At 39.0% G+C, this 27039-nt stretch overlaps 2 protein-coding genes across 3 annotated transcripts in view; one reads left to right on the top strand and one right to left on the bottom strand.

Moving 5' to 3' along the window:
- Positions 1-3236, top strand: part of LOC129374559 (titin-like) — a 150932-nt gene extending 147696 nt beyond the window's left edge. For both annotated transcript variants that reach the window (XM_055053030.1, XM_055053028.1), the window contains 5 exons: positions 5-161; positions 247-470; positions 578-731; positions 1151-1453; positions 1913-3236. In XM_055053030.1, coding sequence (XP_054909005.1) covers positions 5-161; positions 247-470; positions 578-731; positions 1151-1453; positions 1913-2205 — 1131 coding nt within the window. In that variant the 3' untranslated portion in view covers positions 2206-3236. The remainder of the gene's footprint in view (positions 1-4; positions 162-246; positions 471-577; positions 732-1150; positions 1454-1912) is intronic.
- Positions 3237-3668: 432 nt separating this feature from the next.
- LOC129374562 (bone morphogenetic protein receptor type-2-like) lies at positions 3669-24512 on the bottom strand. The gene is made up of 19 exons (XM_055053032.1): positions 24253-24512; positions 23174-23320; positions 20574-20765; positions 18034-18246; positions 17338-17442; positions 16912-17003; positions 16387-16620; positions 13893-14007; positions 13063-13223; positions 12842-12989; positions 12626-12762; positions 12008-12144; positions 11022-11208; positions 10847-10940; positions 10690-10769; positions 10511-10612; positions 10280-10432; positions 9106-9994; positions 3669-8823 (listed from the first exon to the last, which is right to left on the bottom strand). The coding sequence occupies exons 2-19, from the start codon at positions 23259-23261 to the stop codon at positions 8516-8518; spliced, it is 3435 nt and encodes a 1144-aa protein (XP_054909007.1). The 5' UTR covers positions 23262-23320; positions 24253-24512; the 3' UTR covers positions 3669-8515.
- Positions 24513-27039: the final 2527 nt, after the last annotated feature.

The raw sequence follows: 27039 nt of genomic DNA, 5'->3' as shown, positions 1-27039 counted from the left end.
CCAGGCACTATCTCAAGGTCGAAAGTATGAATTATTTGAGGACCAAAGTTCAGCTCATCTAGAGATCTATGAATCAGAGGTGTCTGATAGTGGTGTCTACAAGTGCACAGCCATAAACTCCTCTGGAGCAGTATCAACAACCTGCACAGTCTCTGTGAAAGGTAAGAAAAGACGCTGTGGTGAAAGGATTTATAGCTACAAATGTTGTAATGTTATAAATAAATTCCTGAATGTTTTTCATTTCAGAATTAAATAACCCTGTTCCAATCTCTGAGGAAATGTTGTCTTGCGTGAAGGATGTGAAGTCCTCTGAAATCCAGAAATCCATCAAAGAAGGTCAATCTGATGCACCCTACTTCCTGGTGCAACCAAGGTCTCAAAACGTGAACGAGGGACAAAATGTTATATTTACCTGTGAAATTGGCGGAGACCTTTCCCCTGAACTGGAGTGGTTGAAAGACAACACGGCTGTGAGTAGATTTTGGTTTGCACAAATGTTTTTTTTCTATTTGCATTGACAATTTGTGATAAGAAATTGTCAAGTCAGTATTCCAATAAAAGGAAACATGTTTTCCAGATATGCGTCACTCCAAACATCAAACTGAGCCGTTCTAAGAACTTATACACTCTGGAGATTTGTGAAGCCACAATTGCAGATAGTGGGAAATATACAGTAAAAGCCTGGAATAAGTTTGGACAGTGCTCTGCAACATCATCGCTCAACGTCTTTAGTAAGTTACATCTGTATTTCGGCTTACTTCAATTAACTGCACTTTGTCAAAGGGCTTTAAATGGCTTGCATGCAAAACTTTATAATAATTTAGTCCTGGAATGCTTAAAAATGCTTTAATGTTAAAGTTTGCATTAGGTATTTTCCCTTCTGTATGTATTTATTGATTAAAATAAATACAATTTTATCACTTCTTTAAGATGTTAGTTGATGTATTCTTTCTGAATTCTTTCTGTTTTATTATAATGGCAACTCTTTGTGCTTTAATTTCAATTAAAAAAGTTAAATTAATTTTAATCAATTGAATTAGCACTCAGAAATACAAGGCATGACAGAAACTTCGGCTTATCTTCCGTCTCTGCACTCAACACCTCATTGTTTGTGATCTTAGCCATCTGCCTGTCATTTGCATTTTCACAGCTCTTGTTGAGGAACCAATACAAATGGCTATTGTGGAGCAAAGAGCTTCTACTGAGGCTGCTATGAGCATGCAGAAAAGTTTCTTAGCCTCGTCAGTTCATGTGGAAGCTTCCTCAATGCAGGCCAGCAGTTACAGCAGCAGTTCCCACTCTGCAGTTGGCCAATATTCGTTTGATAGCATGTCTGCAACAAGCATGTCTGCCATGATGGCTGAGTCGGTGGTTTCAATGAGCTCCAGCAGCAAAACAATTGGAATGTCTGCCTGCTCGCATGTAAAGGCGCTCTCCACCGGGGCTAAAACAGGTGAGACTTTACCTGCATGTCTTTCTGGTAAACCCAGGACGTGAATTCAAACACCTAACTTGTTTTTTTCTCTGTCTTTGTAATCTAAAAATAATATTTAAGATGTTTGGTGTGATGTTCTTTCTCTGTCTTTGCAACCAGTAAATAAGATTTAAGATATTTGATGTGTGGTCATGTGGTGTGGTGTCTAAGAATCAGCTAACAGAGAAAATCCTGGTCATGTTTTTCTGTGTGGCATGAACGTTAAAACAGTGAAAAGAGATTAGTTAACTAATTTTTTTATTTGTTTCATTTTCAACCTAAGCACTAAACTGTAAGTTGCACACAGAGTATTATAATTTCAGTTATTAAGACAGCAATAACATCTAAAACTGTTTTTAAATTCAGATTTTATGGGCCAGAAATCTAAAATATAGAAACTCTAAGACATGTCCGCTGACTTTCTCTCTCCGCCCACAGGCACTCCACCAAAGATCGAAGCTCTTCCACAGGATGTTAGTGCAGAGCCGGGGAAGTTTCTGACAGTGGCAGGCATGTTCTCTGGAGATCCTGCCCCTTCAGTTCAGTGGGTCCGCTCAGGCCGGACCCTTCCCAATGGAGATGAGCGATTCCACGTGGATAACACAGCAGATCTCTCCACCCTAATGATCTCTGGGGTGAAGGAGGACGATGCCGGAGCATACACACTCAGACTGTCCAACGATCTTGGCTCTGTCTCTGCAACTGTCAACGTGCACATCCGGTCCATGTAAAAAATGAGATAAAAATCATATCCCCTATTCCCTTAGTCCTCAACTTTTTATTTACAATAATCTTACTTGATAAAGATCTGGAATATTCTTGTAAATAGGAACTATTTTTGTACCAAACGTGACGTTAATTTATGCCAAACTAGACTAAAGTCTAAAGTTGTAAAATGTGCCATATTGGATAACTATGACTCAATTTTTCTGTGACATGTACATAATGTATATAGCCGAGTTTACCGGTTATGGGAAATGTATGCATTGTTATTTATGACAATAATATTAACTGAAACTAAAAGAAAGTAAAAGTAGCTAACAGGAGAAAGTTTCCGCTGGAACGAATACCCTGTTAAACTAAGAAACTAAACTCTGTGCCTCAACGATAAGTTGAAGTCTGAAGATTGCCTCAACAGGTAGAGAGGCTCCCTGTTGATGTTACAAAGCAGAAACAAAAAGACAAACTTCTTGTTTGGACACGCGTCTGTGCGTGTGATATTACAGTTTAATATGAGTTGTACCATGAGCATAAGACCCTGAGTGCTGTTTGCATCACCCTCATGTAAGCAGCAGGAACCGGTCTTGTGCTCAGACTGACTGTGTCATACCACCATGATTTGATGACCAGCAAAGAGGGCGAGCGGCCTGCTCTCTTTGGGTTGAGATCAATTTTGATATAGAGCGCTGTTTCTGGCACAGGATGACTGGATTGGCTTCACTATAGCAACATCTCCTGGCCATAAGAAAAGAGGGAGTCAAACCCAGTTCTGCTGTGCAGAAGCAGCGCTATCTCTTGGAGGATTGTAGCTGATGTGTTATTGTTTTTGAGTGCGAGTGTCTGTAGTTTGTAGATGTTTCACCTTGTCAGTAGTCAGGGTTTTTTTTCTTTATTCACATCACTGAGCCCATCTGTGGTGAGAAGAGAAGCAGTTATGGTTTTACCCTGCACTTTGACTTTATTGATCTGCTGATGTAGAACTTATATATCATCCTCCTTGAGTTTTACTGATTTAATAAAGCATGATTTCAGCACTACTAAAGCTCTGTGCCTCTGACTCTTCTGTATCTTTGGTTTGTTTTCCCATCATCAGATTGACAACAGAGGCATCTCTGAAGTTGCCTTTGTTGTTAAGATATACCTTTTACATGTCAAGTAAAAGGTATATTGCACATTTTTATTAAATGTGTGGCGTTTAATAAAATATTCGTTCAAATTTATCTTAACAATCCAAAAGTAAACTTGTTAATAAATGCAGTCATGTGCCATGGAATGAATAGATGTTTTGTAACTCCACAAGCTGACCGATGGCGATAACGATGTTCACGTTTGTCAGCTGTAGTGACTATATTTTACCACATGATGGCAGTATTGCTATTGGAACAGCCCCGGTCTTTGGGCTCAAAACAAGTCCAAAAAATATCTGAAGGCGTGTTCAGAAATACTGACTTTGGCACTTTTCTTATGAAGTCTTGCAAAAATATAAACAAATATATTGTTGGATAAAATCCATTCGTCCTCCTGATTATCTTTCGACTCTCCTTGCACCAACTGGAATTTCGACAGACTTCCCTTTTGTGCCCCTCAATCTGCTCCCAATTGAACAAATCTACAAAGAAATTTACGGCAATCGCTCCCAAAGTTGGGGAAGCAAACATGCAAGCGTAGCAACTTTTGATCCTCTTGGAAAAAAATCATCTAGTTAGCAAAAATAAAGAGAAAGCACATGCATTTTAAAAAACAGAACTTGAATAAATAAAAGCAGCTTATTAGTGATAATGAATACATTTACAGTTGCTGTTGACTATTTTGCCATTCTGTCATATTTTAACTGATTCTTGCATGGTAAACCAAGAGTTCAGATCACAGGACTCAAATTTTTATTTTGTGGATCAAAAGTTTGGGAATTATTGGATGATACCTTGTTGGATACTCTCAAATACTCTGTATTTCCCCACATGGTGTAAAAACAACCTGACATAAAGAAACACCCTGAAACCTTTTGTTTTAATTTCATGATGAACTCAAAGCTCCAATATTTTTATTTCAGTCTCTACATGAATATATGAGATGCTGGGATGAGATGCTTGGTAAAGAATGGAGTGCAGGACTGGGCAGCATGCAGTGAAGGAGATACAACATGTTATAACTGTGAGCAGCTCAGAATACAACACTGACTAACCGTATATAGCTGAGCTACTTGGTCCCCTATGGAAGCTTACAGTGAGTATTTACACTGAAGGAAACATGTCGGACAGAAAAACACAGAAACGCATAACAAGTTCAACAACAGCTCAAACATCCCTGAACCATCAGAGGACACACAGTAGGTACATATCGGACTATATCTACATCTTTACACTGATGGTCACAGTCCTCCATCAGTTCAGTCGTACAGCAAGCAGGACATGATCACAGGCAGGCTAAAAGGGGCTGCTTCTGTTCGGTTTTTTACCTCGCTGACCAATCAGACGGCAGGAAGCATCTATTTAAAGATGCTGGAACTGAAAAGCTTTGTTTTGATGAAGAACCAGCAGGTGATGCAGAACTGAACCAGAATCAGCCCCCATTCAACCCGCTGCGTTAACAACGGAAAACATTTTACTGAGCTGATGCATCATGCACGAGGCTACATTGGTGAATATATTAACTCTGAATGTATTTCTACAGATGCTGATAAGGATTATTAAATACAAATATGAGAGCTACAGTAAAGACTTTAAAGGGAAATTCAGCAGCAAACTGTTCAGTGGATAACAACTAATAAAGAAACTTCTGGAAAACCTCATGTTTACTTTTTTAACATGTTGTAATAATAAAACTTAATGCACACATTATCTATTTAAAATGTTTTCTTTTTCCCCTAACATACAGAATCAACAAGCAGCACAGTGTGACAGTTACAGTCACATCTCAATATTGTAGAATATCATTGAAAAGTTACTTGATTTCACAAATTTAAAAAAGTGAAACTTTATATTCATCTATACACATATGCATATATGTGTATATATATATATTCACATGTGGATATATCATATGTATTTATTTTTGTTCATTTTGAACACTGATTAATATTACAGCTAATCAAAACTTCAAATTTGGTGCCTCAGGAAAGTATATTTGCATTGTTCTATCAGAACTGACCAGCAGACAGTCAATGCACAAAAACAGTAAGCCCAAACGCACAACTGATTTAGAAGCAGTCTGTTCAGAGTGCAGAGCAATAATGTAAAGCGTAGTGGAAGAAAAAAATCTGCTAAAAGGTGGAAAAGCAACAGTGATGACAGCATTTAAAGGATATAAAACAAAGCTCATTATATAAGATGTGATTTTCATGATCCTGACTCACATTTGTATCCAAGACATGAGTGAAAACTTTGTGTTAAACTTCTCCTGAGCCAACATCAGGAGAAAAGGACTGAACTTTGGCTCAGTTCTCTTTTCAAGTGAAAGAAAATTGTACATTGAATTTGGGAATCAAGGTCTCCACTTCTTTTCAGAGGAAGAGAAGAAACAGCGCTAACAATGCAGATAAGCTGGCGACCTCGTTTGAGAGGCAGAGGCTCGTTGTCTTCATGCCAGACTCCACTGAGGCAGCACTTAATGCAAAAAGAGCCCAAATCAAGAATTTGAATAATTTACTGTATCTCAAATAGACTTGGTTTTCAGTAAGTCAACATTACTGTGTATAAAATCCTTCATGCTATTATTAGATGAACAGAATTTTGGCCTTTCATTAGCTGTAAGTCATAATCATCAAAATGAACAGAAACAAACAACTTTATACACACGTAACTGTGTATGAAACAAATATGTGGGTTTCACTTCTTTTTTTTTTATAGAAATAAGCAAACTTCCCAGTGAGATTCTAATTTACTGTGATGAAGATGCAACTTTCTTTCCAAGATCCAGCAAATGATGATCAGTTTATAATGTACAGTCATCCATCAGCAGACAGAGCTGTACAGGGAGGTTTTGAAATTATCTGCAGAGTCTTTAGTGGAAGGGACATGATGACTGACGACTGCAGCAGCTGAACTGGTGGACACATCCTGGAGCTAAAACCAGTCAAACCATCGCTCCCAGAAAAAGTCTTCTTTCATTAAGTCCTGTTCCTCCTGGATGAAAGAACAACTTCAGTTCTCCAAGAACCAATCTGGCTCTGAAGTTCAGCTTGGTCCACTCGCAGACCCACTGATGCATACATAATGCAGTGAAACAGGAACAGTTTCTCAGAATACACACACATCCACTCACACCAGCATCTAAAAACAGTACAAAGTGTATAAAATACAAAAATAACCAAACAGAACTAAGAAGGCATCTTCAGATCTTAAATAACAGTTTGACACCATTATTAAATGCTAAATGCTGCTAATTTACTGCAAGTGCACATTGAAACAAGTTGATATAGATGAAATGTAAAGAAATCGAACATATCGCTGCAGGCATTTATATAAAAACCAGCCACAGTCTGCAGAAAAAGACTCCTGCATCTGCAGAGCTTCTGTTATAAAAAGCTCAAAGAAAACATGAAACTGGACTGAAATCTGTTTCATGTTCTGCTGTTTTTATATATATATATTAAAAAAGGATCTAACTCCTGTTTTAGAAAAATGGACATTAAAAACTTCCTGTTGGAAACCAGTTTGTTTTTTAACATGATAGAAAATGAGATCTGCTAGAATCTGAACGATTCACAATTTTAACCTTACAGACTAAAACTATTTCAAATCACATTAGTCCTAAACTCTAAAGGTTCTTTAATTGATCATTAAGGAGAAATTGATGTTAATGGGGCAAAATAGCAGCTGTTTAAAGGTCCAGTTCACCAAAACCATTGCATTTGTTCTTTTGTCTTCCGACAAATTTGATGCTTTAATTTTCTGTCATCTGAGCCGTAACCTGAACCCGTCTGTTGTTTTTTTTCCTCCGTCTTCAGACTTCAGTCCTGCTTCTCTCTAGCCAGCTTTTAAAAGTGTAAATGAAGCAGATTCTCCTGAAGACTTGTGTTGATCATCTGATCCAGACAGTAGAGGTTAAAAAAGCAGCTACAGATCAACATTTACTGTTTCAGTGAGAATTTCTTAAATTATTTGCTCTTTGTGCTAAAACTGAACCACATACAGAATATATTACTCTAACTCTGTGCTTAAAGTGCTTAAAGAAATAAAACATGACAGAATGAAAGCCTCTCTGTTCCCACCAACTGCATCAACAGGCAGGTTTTGATCTTTTCTGTGAAATTATCATCTATGATAATCTAATGGCCATTTATGTGTTTGTTGGTAAATTTGTTTAAATCTGTCCAGAGTTTCAACTCATTAACAGACTCCTTTAGGTGTAATAACACAAATTATTTTATGTTTACAGTCAGGGTGTAAAGACTTGTATTTGAGCACAACCAGAACATCTTCACTAACACCTGAAAGATGACCTGGTGATCAAGAGTCTGATTTACATCAGAAGTTCAAATTTGGATCAGGAAATGACATCACACCCAAAGTTCCTCTTTAAGGTACAGAAATATTGAGGGATTTGTTATTGTGCTTATTGATTTGGGCCTGGAAAGACACTGAAGATGAGAAAAATGTGCAAATTAAGTCACTTATCAAAGTGGCTGTCAAACATTTAAAGTGTGAATGTGACTAATATTTTGTTTTTATGCTGCTGTTGGACATCAGTGAAAGTGAATCTCAGTGTTATCCAACTGTTTTAAATCATCTTTATGAACACAATTCAGTCCATAATGGTGGAGATAATGAAATATGTCTGACGGGCTGTGTGTCCAGTGTGTTGCTGAAGCAGGTCACAACTAACCAGCTGGATGGCTAATCGAAAAGGGGCTCTACCATTTTGTCTCATATTAGCACCAAGGGTTTAGGATTAGATTATTTTTCTTATAAAGTAACCTTTTAAAAGGATCCTAGTATCAGGTACTATTTGTTAAATAGGATATCCAGGGAATCATTTGAAGAACTTGTTTCTGTTTCCAGAGAATAAAAATGCCTAAAAATTACAGGAGAAAATTCCTCAGATTTCGCTCTGTAACTGTTTGCATCTGGTTGTCTTTTTTCCTATTCGTTGTAGGATGTAGTGCACAGCGCCCCCTGCTGAGCCCACAGAGTAGATTATTCTAGTTCCTGTTTTCCATCTGAAGAGTTTCACAAATAATGCCCTCTAAACGTAGAGCATCAGTTCCATCATGCTCAGATGTTTTTTTTTGTATTCCGAATAGCTATCTGCAGTCTCCAACAACCACCGTTAAATTATAAACAGAAAAACAAGGAAAGATCTCCACTGGGTGCAGCAGGTTTCTCAGAACTGGGTCATCCCATCCGGCTCGGAGGTTGTGGTCGCCGTGGTTCCTCCTCCAACCAGAAACACAGCCATGCTGGACTTGGACTGGTTGATTCTAGGCACACCTGCTCCTCCTGCTCTGAGTGGGCCAGACGACACCTGGACCTGACCGCCGCTGAACTCAAACTCCAGGTCCAGATCCTTATCTGAGGAGACCACCCAGGAGGCCGGACGCCATTTCTTCAGGGTGTATGGAGTCTTCACGCGGCGCTTGATTTTCTCACCTGAGGCGCTCAGACTGCCGTGATCCATCACAGAAACATCGTCTGAGAAGAAGAGAGCAGGGAATAAGGAAACAGGAGGAGAAACATGGACAAGTTACTATCTTTGAGCCAAAAGAGGAACGATCTAAAGTCAGCATGCAACTTCAGTTATTACAGCTAGAAACTGGTGAAATCTGGACTCAGACCTGAACCTTCAGAGCCACATAAAGACATTTCCAAAGTCATCCTCCAAAGTCCCAAAGTCTTTCAGAAAACTGTATAACAGCCGAGATCTTTGCATTGTTTTATCTCAGAATGTTCTGCACAGAAAGCATGCTGACCCACCTGACGAGTTGCAAGAGGAGGACAGGTCTAGAGAACATGGACGCTCCGGTCTCCTGGTTTTAGTCTGCCTGAGCAACAGACCTGCTCTTTGAGCTTCTGAAGCTTGATTCTGCAGCTCTACAGGTTCTGACGCCAGACTTTCTGCAGGAGCAGGATCCAAATCTTTAGCTTCCAGGTCGGAGATGTCCAGAGGTGGAACTCCTGCAGCTGTAATTTCTACCAATGATGGGTTCAGAGGAGCTATTGATGCTTCTGAAGCTGAGTTCTGTTCCTGTATGTTTCCTTCTGTTAGAGTTTTAATTTCCTTCTGACATGTTTTAGTATCTGTGGCTTCACTTCTGTCCTCAGGATGAACTGACACCATTTCTAATCCAGAAAGAATAACTGAGCTTGCAGGAGGAGGGTCACTGTTCCTGGTTTCTGGTTTAGGAACACTGACCTCTGCAGGAACATGGAGCTCTGGGCCCAACGGCAGGCGGTTGTTGTTGTTGTTGGAGTTGGATCCTCGTCCTCCGGCTCTGCTTGGTGGACCATGATGATGAAGAGGAGGAGGAGGGTCGCTCTCAGCAGGAAGCTGCTCTCTCTTCAGCAGAGGTTCATGTTCATCAGGACTGAAGTTCAGATTGAGGTTCAGTCGGCCGTCCCCGTCTCCTCCTCCTGCTCTTCGCCCTTCGTCCCCCTCATCCTCCTGTGGCCCTGCGGGGTTGGTTCTCCCTCCTCCTCTCGCCTTATTGTTCACCAGGATGGGAACGCCGGCGCTGTGGCTGCTGGAGGCACAGAGGACCTCAGACCCGATCGCGGCGCTGCTCCTCATGTTGGTAACCGTGGTAACCAGGTGTGCCTCCACAGATGGGATAACTTGGTTCATCTTAGCCACACCTGTCTCCACCTGGAACAAAGGAGATCCAGGCTTACTGGAGGAGAACGAATCACACAAACCAGGAGAGAAAATTCACCTGATGCAGACCTGCAACTAACAACTATTTTAAATATTTTGCAGATTAGCATATTACTGATTTATGGTGTTAAGCGTCAGATTTGCAAATTTGATGAGGTTCTCATCAGGATTCCTGCAGAGATTCAGCCCCATCATCTCTCTCTGCTCTTTGGATACTGATAAACCCGATGGGTCCAACCGATTCTCTCTGACCAATGAGATCAGAGCGTGTCATACCTGTCGATGGGTGGACCTGAGCCTTCCCGGCTTCAGTCGAGACTCGCTGGGATTGGGGAGCAAGTGGAGGCTGGTGGGCCTCTGGGGGACGTTCTGCTGCTTGGGGAGGGGCTGGATGGAGAAGGAAGGTCCTGCTTCTTCCTGATTGGTCACCTGCAGGATGAACAGGAACAGGTGTTACAAGGTTCAGTATCAATTACTCAGGTACTGAGAGAAACCGAGATGTTTTACCTCCACACTGTGATGCAGGTTGGAGGTTTGTGCTGATCCAAACTGCTTCTGCGAATGCTCCATAAGGTTTTCCTGAGAACTTTCTCTCAGGTTTTTCTGAACCTGCAAACACAGATGTTTACAGATGCTGGCCTTGTGAGGAGGAAGAAGAGAAACTAACGACTAGATAAACATAAAACCTGTTTAGGGTCCAGTTTGGAGGCCTCTAGGTCTTCCTCTGTGAGCTGTAGACAGACAGGAATGCTGGGTGCAGCGCCCCCTGCAGGACAGGAGTTGAAGTTAAAAATTATCTGGATTAAAGTTTTCTAATTTGAGCTCCAGAGTTCAGTGAGTTACCATTAAGATGAGAGATGCTGCAAAGGACAGAGTCCGTCCTCAGTGTGCTGGAGGTCATCATGCTGCAGTCTGAGGAGGCCGAACGAGCTTTAATCTGTAAGAGGAGAGAGAGATAGTGAGTCAGAATTGTTTTTATGTGGGTTCGTATTTATTGTGTCACCTGTTGAGCTTCTACCTGTTGCCTCTGCTGGTTGATGCAGTTCCTGTTCTTCTCTCCGACTTCCGCTCCACTCATGGCCGTCCTGACAGCAGAGACTGAGTGTCCGTCTCCCTGGAGATTTTTAACCACACCCACTTGGAGATCCTCTATGTAGCAGGAGGCGGAGCCGACCTGAGGAGTCCAGCGGCTGTGAGTCAGATTCCTGAGGAATAGAAAGCAGAAACTCAAGATTGTTTTACGAGGTTATTGCTGTTGTGGGATTGGAACTAGAAATCAGTTTGTTAGAAAATAAAAATGTTGATGTGATATTAATATGAACACTAGCTCGTTAGCTAATAAGCTGCTGCATATGTCATGATAAGCGAAAGGTTTGACTTTTGTTTCAGAATGTGAAAGCAGTAAGTCAGTACACAAGGGGTTTATGAACTCAATCCTGAAAAGCTTCTATCCTACAACCTTTTGATGCCTCAAAGCTCCAACACACCTGAATCAAATGAATGGATCACCAGTAGTGGCAACAGAAAGGAACAAGAAACCAGTGGAAGACAAGTTTTTGAATTGGAGAACAAAACTCTGCGACGTTAACAACAGAGACAAATCTATATTAGCCAGCTTAATATGTTGATATTCTGACTTCTGTATAGAAACTGGGAACCAAGTTATCTTGGACTGCTGTAAATACTCAGATAAAAGAAAACATCTTCTGGGCCAAATAGCAACTCCAGTATCAAGCAATGTTTGTGTGAAGAGCTTATTGGATCCAGTTAATGTAGATGCAAAAACTTTATGTCCTTCCTGTTGATAATGGAAGATTCAAACACTCATCAGATGTTTGAATCCTATGAGTGGTGGTGATACACCTTAATGGATGTAAGCTGTCATAAAACTCCACAGAAGAACAAGAAGGCGTCTGCAGAGCTGAATGACTGAATAGTGATTTCTAGGGAGAGCTAAATATCTTCCTGTTCCTCCTCTGTTCCAGGTGTGATCTTGGTCTCTACCTGTGGTTGTGCAGCGCTGTATGAGGGCTCAGGAGGATGAGGTCAGCCAGGCGTTCCTCAGCACACTGAGCCGTAAGTCGAGCCTCTGCGTCCTGGTCCCAGCAGTCCTCCATGGTCTCCTTCAGAGCCCGCAGAGCCTGTAAACACATAAAACTGAGAGTTGGTGACAAACAGCAGCTGCAGGTCAAACACAACCAGACAGTTCTAAAACTTTCTCAGGTATCTGATCTGTTTTCCTCATTTTAAATGGAAATAAATCTGTTTAATGTGATGATGGGCTTTTCAACCCTGAACCCATTCTGTAAGGCAGTGGTGTCAAAACTGAATTTAATTCTGGTCCACATCAATATTTTGAAAGTCCTCAAAGGGCAGTACTTAAAATTACATTTTAATTTTAAATCTTTTCACATTGCAGTTTGACAATATGCAAAAACCTGATTTTATTCAAGTGATTAAACAATATTTAAGCAGGTAACGGTTACCTTGAACTAATATTTTTGTGGCCCTTAAGAGTCTTGAGGGCCACAAGACTCAAGAGGGCCAGATGTTGGGTGTATTTTGTCCTATGGGCGTTCAGTTTGATAAATGTTCTGTAAGTGAGTGGAAAGAGAGACTGACCAGGCTGTTCTCTTTCCAGGCTTCTGGGAATCTGGGTCTGTGTTTCTCTCGGACCACCAGGATCTGCATGTCCTCGAAGCTCGGATGATTCCCGACTTCAACCTGGAACGCCAGCTGGTACTCTGGAACGGCTTCCCCTGAACACACACCAGCCCCTCACAGTGAGGCAGTCTGAGCCCCTGGTGGTCAGAAAGTGCAGGTGGGGTCAGGATTTACCTGGGAACAGGTCGCAGCACCTCCTGAAGCTCTCCCAGTACAGCAGACCCAGAGCGTACACGTCCACCTGCTTCAGAGCCGACTCACAGTCTCTGAGGTTCAGCGCTCCTCCCAGAACCTCCGGGGACATGTACCGGACTGTCCCCACCTGCAAACACAGCCCATTAGCTCAACCCAGTTATTTGATTACACCTTAATCACCTCTGAGGAAAAGCCAAGACCTCGGATATAGCCATGGTTTCATCTTCTCCGGGCCGACAGGTTCTGGTTCCGGTCAGCTTCATTGACAAGCCAAAGTCGGCGAGGACACAGGACAGATCGGATCGGACCAGAACGTTCCTGCTGGTCAGGTCTCTGTGGGCCACAGGGGGCTTGTACTGGTCTGAGTGGGAACAGACAACACAGGTGAGTTTAGCTCTGAGGATAAAATGATTTATTTTCTGAAACAAGACTTTTCTAATAAAATGCCCAATGACAGATGAAAAAATAATTTAATCTTTAATTTATCAAAAAACATACAAAATAATTTGTTAGTTTTAGAGAAACTTGTTTCATACAGCAAGTTGAAAAGTACCTGCTGCAATTTAAGGGTCACGCTTCTTATCCTGACCTAAAAGCAGTTTTATGCTTTTACAGACAGTCAGAGAAAAACTGATATGATGGTAAAAGCTGGACTCAAAAGGCATGTCTGCATGAGTTTAGAGCAATCTGCTTATGCAGAAATACACCAACAAGAGAGAATAAAGCAGATGGAGGAGATGGTGCTACTCTGTGAAATCTCCCTCCTGCATGTTGTGTGAGAATAAATATTTCCTCCATCTGACGCTGAGCGCCGTTTCATCCAAACCGTCAGAAACACTCTCACACTGACTGATGTCTGTCCCCATCACATGAAAACACAGATTGTGTTTCTCCTGATTCCCACACAAACCATCCTGCTGTCCCTGACGCTCCTCACAGAGATGCATCCGCTAGAGGAAATAGTTCCCAAACCGTCTGTCAGCTCAGTGGAAGCTTTAAAGTGAATCTCTGACACATTCCTCCATCATACCTCCTCTGTAGAGTTCAGTGTGCAGGAAGGCGAGTCCTCTGGTGATGCCGTGGGCCATCCTGCAGCAGGTCAGCCAGTCCACAGTGTGAACAGACAAGTACTGAGACAGACACCCCTGAAACAGATCCAGACGTTAGTGGAGACTGAAATTCAATTAAAACAGTTTCTGTGCAGCTTTCAGGTCTTCAAACTGACTACGACAGTCTGAATAGACTGTTGTAGTCAGTTTATAATTTAAAGTCTGTGTTTTAGACTGTTTATAATTTTTTTAATTATAAAAATGATTCTCTTATTTTAAAATAACATGTTTCTTTTGGTTCACTTCTATGTCGTCAATTCAGGATTTCTCAAGTTGTTTCCAGACAAAAAACTTGTCCCAAATATATTAACTTAAAAAGGCTGAAGCAAAATGTCTCATTAGAAAACAGATTTCATGTCAAATATTGGAGGCAGACAGACATGTAACTTGTTTTGGATCATAACTTCTGATATATATGCAGTTTATGCCTTTTTAGGAAATTTTTAAGACATCAAAGAAAAGTTTTAAAATCTGAAGTCTGGAGTTGTCCAGGATTTTAAGAACCTGATCACTGGTAAACTTTCTCCAAGCAGATCTCCAGTGTCACTGGGCAGATTGGATTCCTCTGAGGGAAGGAAAAACTGCCAACTGTCTCTGAACTGTGGCAAAGATTTTTGTTTACTGGATTTATTCCCAGAAAACAGAATTTCTGATCTCCCTACAAGAAAGACCTTCATATTTTTACCAATTAAAATATAATTTTAGAACATGGCTGACTGTCGCAGTGCTGTTCAGTATTATTTAACAGAACAGTCTAATATGTTTGATTATCTATTTGTAGAAACTATAATTGTTTTTATTTCATCGTCAAGCAGTGAGATGAAAAACAGATAAACCGTAATGAACCTCCTCTAGTTAAGATATAAATCTGGTTCAGGAACCATTTTATGTGTAAAAGCAGAAATGGGCCAATAGATGTTGCTATGTTTGTAGGAAGAGAAGGTTAGAGCTGTTTATTAATTGCTGAATATTTTTTATTAATATAGGAGGATATTAAGTGTTTATGGTTTCATTTCCAGCAGAATTGTTTTCCTGTAAAAGCAACAGATTTCATCTGACAGTTTGTGTTATGAGTTGATATTTAGGACAAAAACTAACAAAACAAAACAAAACAAAACAAAACAAAACATGTAAACGTTCCTGTGCTTGTTTTTTTTCCAGACTGGGTTACAGTTTGTGAACAGAGTTGTTAATGAACGCCTGCCAGCTGTAAAGGAATGCAGAAAAACACCAGCGACGCGTCACAGCGGCTCAGAGTGCAGCCAGCACAAAGAGCTGCCATCCTGTTTATATCCACATCTCCATGTTAGTGCTTATGAACAAACATACTGATAACAGTCTGAGAGGGATTTAATGTTGTGGGGACTTTCTAAAAGATCAAATCATGAGGAATGATTTGCAAATATAGTTAAATAAATCTAAAAAAATATATATTAAAAAAAAACACATGATTCTAATTGTTTTTAAGTGATTAACATGAATAAAACTAACTTTACAGCTAAGTCTGTTCAGGTTTGATGATTTAAAATTTTTTTTAAATAAAGGTTGTTTTTATTCAGTGATTTGTGGCTTTGTACAGATTTGTTTTTAAAACCATTTAAAAGCTGGTTTAGGTCGGGTTTTTGCTTCTCGTCCTGGAAATATGGCATTTAAAGAACTGCCCTTACGATCACATAAAGCACGTATATGTGTGTGTGTGTGTGTGTGTGTGTGTGTGTGTGTGTGTGTGTGTGTGTGTGTGTGTGTGTGTGTGTGTGTGTGTGTGTGTGTGTGTGAGTGGATGGCGGCTCCAGGCAGGAAACAGACAGGACGGCACCATATCCCTGCACAGACTGGAGGAATGGAGAACCACAGATATGTTTCCATGGGTGGGAATAGAATATCTGAACCACAGCACCCCTAGAGGCTGCAGGGATTATTGCATGCCAATAGGATTCATGGGTTAGAAAATGCAAAAGATATAAGATCAGAGCAGTAATAACCTTTCCACTATTTTCAAACAGGAAAATGTGCCAGCAAAAGACAAGAAGCAGCTTAAAACAACAAATTTTTCTGGTTCCAATCTATAGTCAATTTAAATGTTTTTCCTTCCTCTTTCCTTTTTCATTTTAACTCCATAAATGACCAAGATTTTGTTAGAAGTATAAACAAAAATCAAACCTTATCTTATCTTATCCGGTTTTAATTATAGATTTTTATGTGTTTTAGGGTGGAAATTTCAACAACAAAATCCGGTTGAATTCTGTTGAGATTGAACAGTTTTTAATTTGAGAACTTAATTTAAATCTAAAGTTTAGACTTTCTGCTATAACTCTGTTTTATGTTTCCCCATCTTATGTTTGCTTTTTCAAATTTTAGAGATATTTGTTGGGTTTTTTTTTTTTATTGTTGTTCTTCCCCTCGTGTCTAACTCACATGTGGGTAATACTCCATGAGGATCAGAAACTCCGGTCGCCCGTCGGCTGTCGTCTTCTCGTCAGCGGCCAGGTAGCGGGCGATGTTGTCATGCTGCTGCAGCAGAGGCAGTCGGTAGATGCTGCGCTCGTTGGAGAAGTTCGGGCGGTTAGCAGAGCTGAAAACTTTAACAGCAACGCATCGCTCATTCAGAGAGCCACGAAACACGGCTCCATAACGGCCTCGACCAATCAGCTGCGAGACAGGAGGAAGAAGATCACTTAAAATACATATATTTTCTCCAGGGCTGTTAAGAAGTCAGTCTTTACTGTTTTGTGGAAAAGCAATAGAGAAGGAAAAAAAGAATATTCTGGAAAATTCTTAATTGCTCCATGAATAAAATACTGGAGCAATGTTTTAGTTGTTAATGTAATGTTAAAAATATAAAGGAGTTTGGAAATTAATCACTATCTGCACATAACATAATATTTTATACATGGAAAATGTATAAAAAACTATTCAGCTCACAACGATTGAAAGAAATACCTCCAGCAGTTTCAAGTTATCGAAGTCCACAGCTGAGTCAGAGTTTGCTGCTTCCATTGCGTTCACAGCAGACAGACCATGTTTGTGCTTCCCTGGATCCACACAACAGAAGAAGATCAATTATTCCTTATTATTCACCACATGCATCTTCTGAATACTAAAGTGTTCAAGACCTATTTGGGGGATTTATTACAGGACACATTTTAGTACTTGATATTATGAATCCTGAAATATTTTTTCTTGCCTGTTTATATTCTTAATATTTTTCTTCAGTAAAGATATTTTTTCCTCCTGCTTCTTAATAACCCTTGCTTTTTTTATATAACAAAAGCATTTTTGTTGAACACTGCAGGATCTGTAATTTCTAATCTCTACTCATTGTTTTCTTTTTCCTGTTTATTATGAAAAACGTTTCACTGTGTTTACTTTTCATCATCCGGTATCCCAGGAACAGCGCCATGATGAGGAGGGCTGCCATAGCCACAGTTGCTAGAGCAATGAGAACCGTCTCCTTCGCCGTGATCCGACGATCTGTGGAAAAGTTTTCACGTAAGTTCATGTAAAACATGTTTGTCTAACATCTGTCACTTTCTGTGATCGTAGGTTTAGAAGACCCTGAATAAATCAGTGGTCAGAAAACATAGATATGAACAGCAGCCTGTGTTTTCAGAGCCAGACTGAACAGTGGTTAGAAAAATAGATTTTTAATTTAGGGGTTAAGAAACTTTATATTCAGAGGTCCAAATGTGATTCAAACACAGACAAGCAAACCCTTTTCATTAAATTCGCTTCCAACTTACCAAAACGAAATAAATAAATAAAAATTTTACTCTTTGTGTTTGCAGCTGTGAAACTAAATCACTCCAATATTTTACTACTTAAGCAAAAGAAGCCCAATAATTTTCTAGGATTTCTTACTTCAATTCAAAATGTTATTTATAAATTTACAAATTTATAAATTTACTGTTTTTCATGCTTCAACAAATAAACAGCCTCTTTATAGACTTTAAGAAAAGATTTTGCACTCCAATATTACAGTAGATGCCTGTTAGAACTGGATCAGATCAGAACATGTTTCAGTCAGTAGTGATGAATTCTGTAACTTGTCTGAACGGAGCTCACCTGCAGGGCTGAGGTTGAGGTCGTCCCTCCTCATCGACCTCAGGGTGGGCGTGTCGGCAGTGGGCGGAGCTTCAGTGTAATTACTGTTGCAGAGGTCGTGGCTGCAGCAGCAGAAATGGTAGCTGGCTTTCTGCATCTGAGATGGAGCCATAGTGGCCAGGATGCAGCGGTCACCATAACACTCCTGGTGGTGGCCCACATACATCCAACAACCTGGAGGGAAACACACTGGTTTATTCAGCTGGACTTTTAAAAATGACTGATTTGTTCTCTTTGTTTTGGTCAAATGTTAAGAGTTTCAGAGGCTGCAGAGTCTCGGTTTACTGGAAGCTGTGAGCAGATGTGCCGCTGAGTAAAGGTTAAACAAACGCAGAGTGACAAAAAAAGATCAAATCTGACATTAAAGTTTCATGTTTTACACCAAATAAAGTCCAGCAGGAGAAATGGGTCTTTAATGAAACACTTCTGACAACAGGAGCTGTTAAATGATGGATTACCTCTGCATTACTGTCCAGATCCTGAAACAGCTGCAGCAGCATCTACAGTTCTATACAACACTATTGAACTACAGTTTCTGAAACTGTGATAATAAACTTTTTAAGTGATGGAAATTTTATGTGAGAGAGAGAGAGGTCAACACAAAGATATGCAAAACTGTGAAGTATTTACGTTTTAAAATAATAGTTCATACTCCTTAATCTGAGATAAAATTAAGTGCAACAAATGGCAAAAGACATCCACAAGCAAGACTACTGTTTGTTGGCTGGACAGATATCAGTCATGCACAAACCAAATCTAACCTTTATCAAAGATCAACAAGATGAAAGGCAAAACTGAAAGAAAATGATGAGAAGTTCAGTTTGTAAACTGGCAAAACATTTAGGAGACACAACAAATATGTGGACGAATATCCTCTGGTAAGATGGGACAAATATTTTACTGTTTGTTTGAAATGCCATAACTGCACATCACCCTGAACACATCGTCTCTGTCCTGTGTTTAGATGGAGGCTAAATAGAGGCTGTAACTGGGCTGGAGGATTATTTCTAGCAGAACAACAACCCAACAGATGCTCCACCCAGTCTGACTGAGCTTGATTTGCTAAATTAAGTTAACAAATGTCTGTTTCTAGATGTGCCAATCTGGTTGGGATCGACCTCAAAAGGCTTCCTGTAATAATTTCTCTGTATTTGCCTTTGTGTATTTCTTCAGAACTTAATTGAAACCTGCATTTAGTTCTTTCTCTTCAGTAAAAATTTTAATCAAGTTAATTTCAGGCTCTTTACTTAATCATTTGAATCAAAAACCACTAGCAACATCTTCTATTCAAAAACAATTTTGCTGCTAAAGTGTTGAATAAGTAGACAAGCAGCTCCACAATAAAGATATTTATTATTTTTATCAGGTATTAATCTTATTCATATAAAGTTCTATTATATCCATACTCAATAGAAGAAGCTTTCTTGTGCATCACTATTTTTTGCAGATGTTGTTTGGGTGTCAGAATTCAACAAATACAAAGATTCTAGCTGCCAACTTTGTATGTTAAAATAAATGCAATTAACTAAATTAAAATTTAAAATCTATACAATTAATTAATTGAAATTAATCCATTAAACTCTTGGCCTTTATTTGTTTCTGTCATGGACAATGCAACTTAAATACTTTTGATGTTTGTGGTTGTAACAATGTAAAATGTGTGAAGGTTTCAGGGATCTGAATATTTGCTGTGAGTCAACAAAAACTGAGTGAAATGACCTGGAAGTTCCTAAACGCCAGCAGAGATTTCATGCTGAAATGAAAGCAGCTATAGTCGCTCTCTCATTATCTGCTTTGTTTCCTCCACAGGAACACTGGAGCTTCCTGAATGAGCGGAAATCAGATTACTCCATCCCATAATTCCTTTTAATGTGAGTAAACCTGAGGTCAAGTCTCTGAGCAGCAGCTAGAAAGACCGTTGAGGTTTGAGAGCTTTTTCTTTACTTTCCAGTTAATTTCCACCACTTCTAATAGAGTTATGTTTTACATGATATCTTATTTTTGTGATAATAATAACAAACTCCACTCCTGATATGAATAGAGGAGTTTAATCATATTAGGATCAAACAGCAGTTGGATCATCTGTAGCTTCAGAGCAGCAGATTATTTAATTAAGAGTTTGAGGCTTTTTCTCCTGATAAAATTCACTTCTAACTTTTAAAGTCTGAGAAAAAGAAGACGTGTATATAATATAAACTGTCTGATTAAAATCTGACAAATCATAAAAAATTATTTTCTTCCTTCCTTCTCCTGTTGACAACGCACAGATACATCAGGAAACACTGAACAAGATGCTTCAAATCATAAAAACTCAGAGGAATAAATGACTGTTAATCTAATATTCACAGGAAATGAGAGTTATGTATATTGTTTGTTTGTTTTCTAAACTCTCTAGTTTCTGTTACTGAAAGAGAATAACTTGCTGAGCCAACCAGAACACAGTTTGGACCAGACCTTTTGGTTCAAACTCTGAATGGAAAGTGTTCCTGAACATCCCTGACCTTGGTTCAGCAGCTGCATCTCTCCGTCCGCGAGTCTTTCCCACAATCCATAGCAGCGGGAGCCGCGACTGCAGCGTATCGTGCCGTTCTCCTGGACCTCTCCTCGTAGCTCATTGGTGGAGACAGGCTCCGCCCCCTTCAGGCTGCTGGCAAACGCACAGATTCTCTCCTCTTGGTCCTCAGACTGCAAACCTGCAAACAGAGAATGCTGCCAGTCAGCCATAACATTATGGCCATTAAAAACAGCTCAGACCAGCTGGTGCTGGACTTTAGGCTGATCCATGGTTTCCAGATAAAGAACATGATGCTAGTTGTCATACAAAGGTGTTACAATCATAGACTGTCGGCTCTTAAAACCAGTCGGGGTACCCATTCTGACCACTGTTCCCAACTTAACACTCCAACAATAAAATGGACACTGGTGTCCTGAATCACTTGACTCAGAAGCAATGAGTTATCCCAATTTATGCAGATGTGGCTTTAAGAAGCAACACATACTTAACACATGTACTCTCTCATAAAAACTGTACTTTCTTTGTGATCTTCCATCAGGATTATGCATCCTACTAACCACAACCAACATAAATTAGAAGCACAAGAACAAATTTGACACTTACAAAGTTGCTATTGAAAGACACAGTCAGTTATTTATCGATGTTGATCTATGGTTAAGAAATCGTGGTCTGCCTCTAAGAGAAGTAGTTTTGTTTCTTCTTCGGTGGTTTTTGTATGAGCTGAAAACTGTTGTGGCTACATAAAAAGTCTGAATAGACACGCTCTTCTCTTTCTCCACTCACAACCTCCTACTTTGTGGTAACACGTGTATTTAACCAACATAGCAGCGTTACAATACTAAAGACCAACAGGAACTTTGACGAACGCCAAACACTCTGAGGTCTCAACGACTATAAACACTGACAGCATCGGAGAAAGAGTTTGAAGAGCGAGCGGGAACATCGGAGGCCTGAGGCTCCTGAGGCTCCTTTACATCAACATTGTTACTCTGATGATCCAACTACACGTCTCACTGGACACTTTATACGGCACAACAATTTATACAGAGCAACAATTCCTACAGAGAACCACTTTAATAGAGTCTGAAACTGTCAACTTCATAACCTACTTCTCTGTTCCTGAAGTTATTCCATCAACAAAAACGTGACAAAGTTTTACAACTGTCAGCAAAGTTACAAAACAAACAAGAGCAGCAGAATGAGGAGGCTGGGAGAGAAGTGCAGATTTGAAAAGAAAAAATTGTGCTACTAGAAGAGTTTATTACAATAAAATGACATAATTCAATGAGAGAAATACCATACAGATCAATGTGTTGTGTTTTAGTGCCATCCTGTGGCTAAAACTACAAACTACAACCAACTAAGTTAATTTCTGTTGAGGTTCCTGGAGGAACATAATCAAGGGTGTGTGCATCAGCTCTCAGCAATTCATCAGACCATCAGAGTCTCAGTGTTTAGTCTGCTGGAAGTCACAATGAGCCGAGGGTGGAGGGTTCTTATCAGCACCATCTGCTCAACAACAGCACCGGCCCAGACCGCCCGACGTCTTTCTGAACGTCAGGAATCAGGAACAGACAGGAAGTGAGGCGAAGCATGTTCATCAGGAGCTGCAGGAACTGAACAAGCACTTCAGGAATGTGAAAAAAAAAACGTTCCTGCAGCTTCAGATGCCAAACATCAGGGTCTGTTACAGACTGACGGTGAAGTTTGTTACAAAATCAATGTGTCAGTGAAGAAAAACGGCAAAAATCTCACAGGGTCACAACATGTCAGGGCGTGAGAGAAACTCATCATCTGATCTGTTTTTACAGGTTTTTATTCAGCAAGAATTAAAATAATCAGTTTAAAGAGAACAACTACTGATATTGTCATTATCTAATCTGAGACTCAAACAACAACTGATGTCAGAAAATTGAAGAAAGTTATTTTTTAGGAATTCCTTTAATTCTCTGGATATTAAGACAGAATATTAGGGTCAGGCTGGAAAAAAAAGGTTTTTTTAAGTTAGAAGAATAAAGTCATCATATTGTGACTGAATAAAAACAATGAAGTAGTAATATTGTGAGAAATGTTGAGCAACTTGTGATGTTTGGTATATGTTTAACAAATAAAGAAATCCTTCATCTTTTAACACGTCTGCATCAAATTATTGTCAGCACCAGAACTTTGAAATGGTTGTGAAAACGACTGTGTGTATTTTGAAGAAAGAACGACACGAATTTGGCCAAAATAGATCCTAATAACTTTATCAAAAGCTTTTTTCTTCATTAACAATTTTTAATGAAGAAAAAAACCTTTTGATAAAGTTATTAGGATCTAATTACACTTTTCTGTAATTTGGCAAATTTGATTCTGGTAATGTAACGTCTTTATTCTGGTAATTGTATTATTTTATTCTCGTAATTTTAAAAATAGACATCTTAGACTGGATGAGAGGTTAATAGAGTTGATAGCAGCTGATACTAAACAGTCATGTTTAGTGTGTCAGATCTATAACTGCAGGATGCAGTGACTTCAGCTCCCAGTTGTTCTGTCTGCTGATGATGGAGATGATGATGATGATGATGTGTTGTGCTTCATACTGACCTCTGATCCCAGCCAGCAGCAGGGTAAACACACACACTGTCAGCGCTGAGGCAGCCATGTTGGATCGCTGCAGAAACTGAGCCCACATCACTGATCCTGGATCAGTTTAATCAAGAGGAACCAACAGGATGTTCTCATCTCTGCTGACTGAAAAATAAGCAGACAGGAAACGCACTGATGACAGAACATCATTTCATTATTTATACCTTTAAATCTCTTCTATCCACATCATGTTAAACAGAAAAGAGATTAAAATACTTTGTATTTAGAGCTAAATGGAAAGCAGTCGTCCAAAAAATTACTCACATAGGAGTGATACTTCATAACAACATAATTCAAGTAAAATTAAAAAGTAGAACAAAGAATATATATATATATATAAAAGTACATTTTTCTATAAAGTTACTCAAGTAAATGTTATTCAATTCAAGTCACTAAAAAGTCTGGCTTTAAAACAAAACTCAACACATCATTTATTTTCAATATTTAACATGTATTTTTCTTTAAATATATTTAGATTCATACACTTCCTTTATCCTTGATTTTGAGATCTACATTTGTTTTCACTTAACATTTCTTTCAACTAAATAGATTTTGATATGACCCATAAATAATAATAATACAAAAATATAGAAAAAATATACAAACAGAAATATAATCTTCTGTTTATCCACGACATTATCGTTGATTGCTCAGGATAGTGCTGCTGTATTAAATCACAACAAATGCAAATCTTGCTTATTAGAAATATATCCAGTTTTCTCTCTATTTGGCTGCTGAGGCCTCAGGTTCCACATGAGGCTGATTATTGATCATCATTCATACAGGCTTTGATTAACAGCTGATTTTCATGGATCCATTCTCCAGGGTTTTTTTCATTACACACACATACATTAACCCGCACATATGACCTCACCCCGTGTGTTTAGGACACACGTGTGTTTCCGGTCAGATGAAGGATGCTGTGATCACCTGATCAGTGAGTCTGCAGGTAGAGCTGATGAAAGGGAGTGGCCCACACGCGCACACAGACACACAGACACGCGCAGACAGGTCAGAGCACCAGAATCGGTTCTTACCGGTGAGGAAGACTCCGCTCAGTCTGCAGGAGGAGATGAAGCCGCCTGTCTGTCTGTCTCTGTCTTTATTCTGGCCTGGTTCGGCTCGGCTCAGTTCGGATCAGCTTGCTGGGTTTCGGTTCGGTTCGGCCTGGTTCGGTATTTCCTGTGCGGCGTTGATCCGGGTCCAGCAGCTGGTTTCTGGGACAGGATGAGAAACTGCGCAGGGATGAAGCTGCGCTCCGTTTCTCTGCGGCTGAATCACTCTGTCAAGCTGAGGAAATCACTTCCGGAAGACTTTGTCAAAATAAAAGCATCTTATTGCTTTTATTGTCTGTGCTCTTCAGCACAGACAACTTTTAAGATGGTATTTTATTAAATAGCAACTTTTTTCTCATAAACATGTCAAAAAAAATTATGTTCTTTATAAATTTGTTTGCCATAAAACTATAAGAAGAAGAAAAACGTCAAAATGTGGAAGAGCAGTAAATTTATTAGTGGAAAAAAACAATAAAACATCCACATGTGAAATCTGGGAAGAAACTTTCACTGAAATCTATTAAATGTTTTTGAAAAAAGCCACAGTTATATTTCTGAATTGGTCTATTAACCATGTTATGCATAATAACTCCACTGTGTGATATGCACATCAGGAGTCTGCTTTTTTATTTAGCTGGTGGAAAAATTCAATTAAATAAAACATCTTATATATCACAAGCTGTTTAAGATCACTTCAATTATATTATGTTTGTAACTTGAATAAAATATGCTAAAAAAGAATGCTTCTTTATTTTAGGATCCAACTGTTTTACGGTTTGTTTGTTTTACTTTAGAATAAACATTCTATTTGTTTATCTCTCTTATTATTCCTGGTTATTCTAGTTTAATTATGTTTCATAGATCTAGTCATTCTTTAGTGCTAGAATCATTTCCTAGTCCCTTATATAATCTCCTTCACCCCCTGTGCTATTTTCTCTCTCCTCCGTCTGCCTCCTGCATCTCGTTAGCAATCAGCCCAGGTCTTTTGTTCCAGTGGTCACACTCAGTATTTAAATCCTTCTCCTGATCATATTTCTTGCTGTCTCTTTGACTATTCCCTGTCACTGTTTTGGTTCTGGATTTCTGTTTTGCTCTGGCTCCCATTTCCCAAAGTTTTTATTCTTATTTTTTTCTGTTAAATCTACAAGATCAACTTTATGGCTGAGCCTACTGCGTTTGGGTCCACCAACAAATACACATCATGATGCTTTAAAGTAGCAGGTTTCAAGAAAACAGTTCTATGTCAAACTTTAACTTTGACATAAACATTATTCAGTAACAGCATTTAAGGCTCTATGATTGGCTGTAGATGCAGTGAAAGAGTTTTTACCAAAGTTGCCTTGGAGGAACTGTGGTAAAAGACGGTCAGTTTTTAATCTTTAATCAAGACTGAAACTGGAAAAAAAAGCTTTGTGTTATCAAGGAACAATTACTTTCTACATGTCTTGTTTTCTGTGTATTGTGGCAGTTTTAAAATGTTTTATTTACTCACATAGTTAAAGATAAAGTAATGATCCTCTATATAAGCAAGTACTGAGACATAAGAAGTAAGGTAAATGTAATAATATGATTTTGTAATAAGTTTTATTTTGAAAGTATCAAGGATTTCCTTCCTATGATGTGATGACCTGTCAGCAGCAGAAACACGTCTCCTAATATTAAAGCCTCTGGACCAGATTCCTGCTGATCAGATGTTAAAGCAGGTCGCTGGTTGACCTTTACAGACATGAGGAAGCAGAAACTTAATGGCCTCCTGAATGTTGTTGGTATAGATTGTGGGACATTTTATGGAAGCAAAAGCAAACATCTGTGCAATATTATCTGCTCCAAGGGTTTCAGGTCCAGCTGTGACTGTTTTCTGATGTGGTAACATAAAACCTTAGTAGTTTCAGGCTCTTCTGTTCAGCTCAGATTAGACAGTAAATCAATGAATGAAATACTAAAAACACAGAAGTGGTCACTTTATTGACAATGTTGGGCTTTATGTGTTTGACTCCAGAACTGAATAAATCTTTCATGATGTACTCAGATTCTGGTCCAGAAGATGTGTTGACTCATTGCTGTAAAATGTTCACCATATCAGATTTTAAAAAGATGAGATCTGGAGAGTGCTGGAGATCATTAAAATCATTGTTAGGTTTAAGAGTCAGTTTGAAATGATTTGAGCTTTGTGACATTATGCTTCATTCTGCTGAGACAAAACATTAATTATTAATAGCCTTAGCTTTTGACAAAGCCAACAATTAGAAGCTTTTATAAATATATTACATTTTAACGGTGCAGGTTGAGTTAAGACTTTATTATTGTAGTACCGTTTCTCTTGTTTTCGTCTGCTTTAAATTAACAAAGTTGGATTTTGTTTCTTTGATTTGGATGCTTGCCTCACATAATGGTCAGCTGTTGGAACATCCTGAAGGATATTATATGTGAATTTGCAAATCTATGGTGGAGCTTAAAAGGTTGATGAACAAATATCTATAATTTTATATCTATAATTAATTCTATAACTTTGTAATGTTAACATCTCTGAGTTCAGGGGCCTCCAGACACTCAGAGACCCCTAGAAATGGTTTAATTGTAACAGATCAAAGCTGTATCATTCATTTATAGAGAATGGCAATGTTATTAAATTTTATTTAATGCATTCAGCTGAGAAAAACATTGTACATTTAGGATTTAATTAGTTTGTAAAAGTTTAAAGATTCATCTTGATACTTTGATTGTTGTGCTGCCAGAGGAACACAACATGATGTAATGATTGTCTTTGAG

Source organism: Poeciliopsis prolifica, unplaced genomic scaffold, assembly GCF_027474105.1.
Source record: "Poeciliopsis prolifica strain line A6 unplaced genomic scaffold, Auburn_PproV2 SCAFFOLD036, whole genome shotgun sequence".
Lineage (NCBI taxonomy): Eukaryota > Metazoa > Chordata > Actinopteri > Cyprinodontiformes > Poeciliidae > Poeciliopsis > Poeciliopsis prolifica.
The sequence above is the reverse complement of the archived record's forward strand: the minus strand, read 5'-3'. Positions and strand labels throughout refer to the sequence as shown.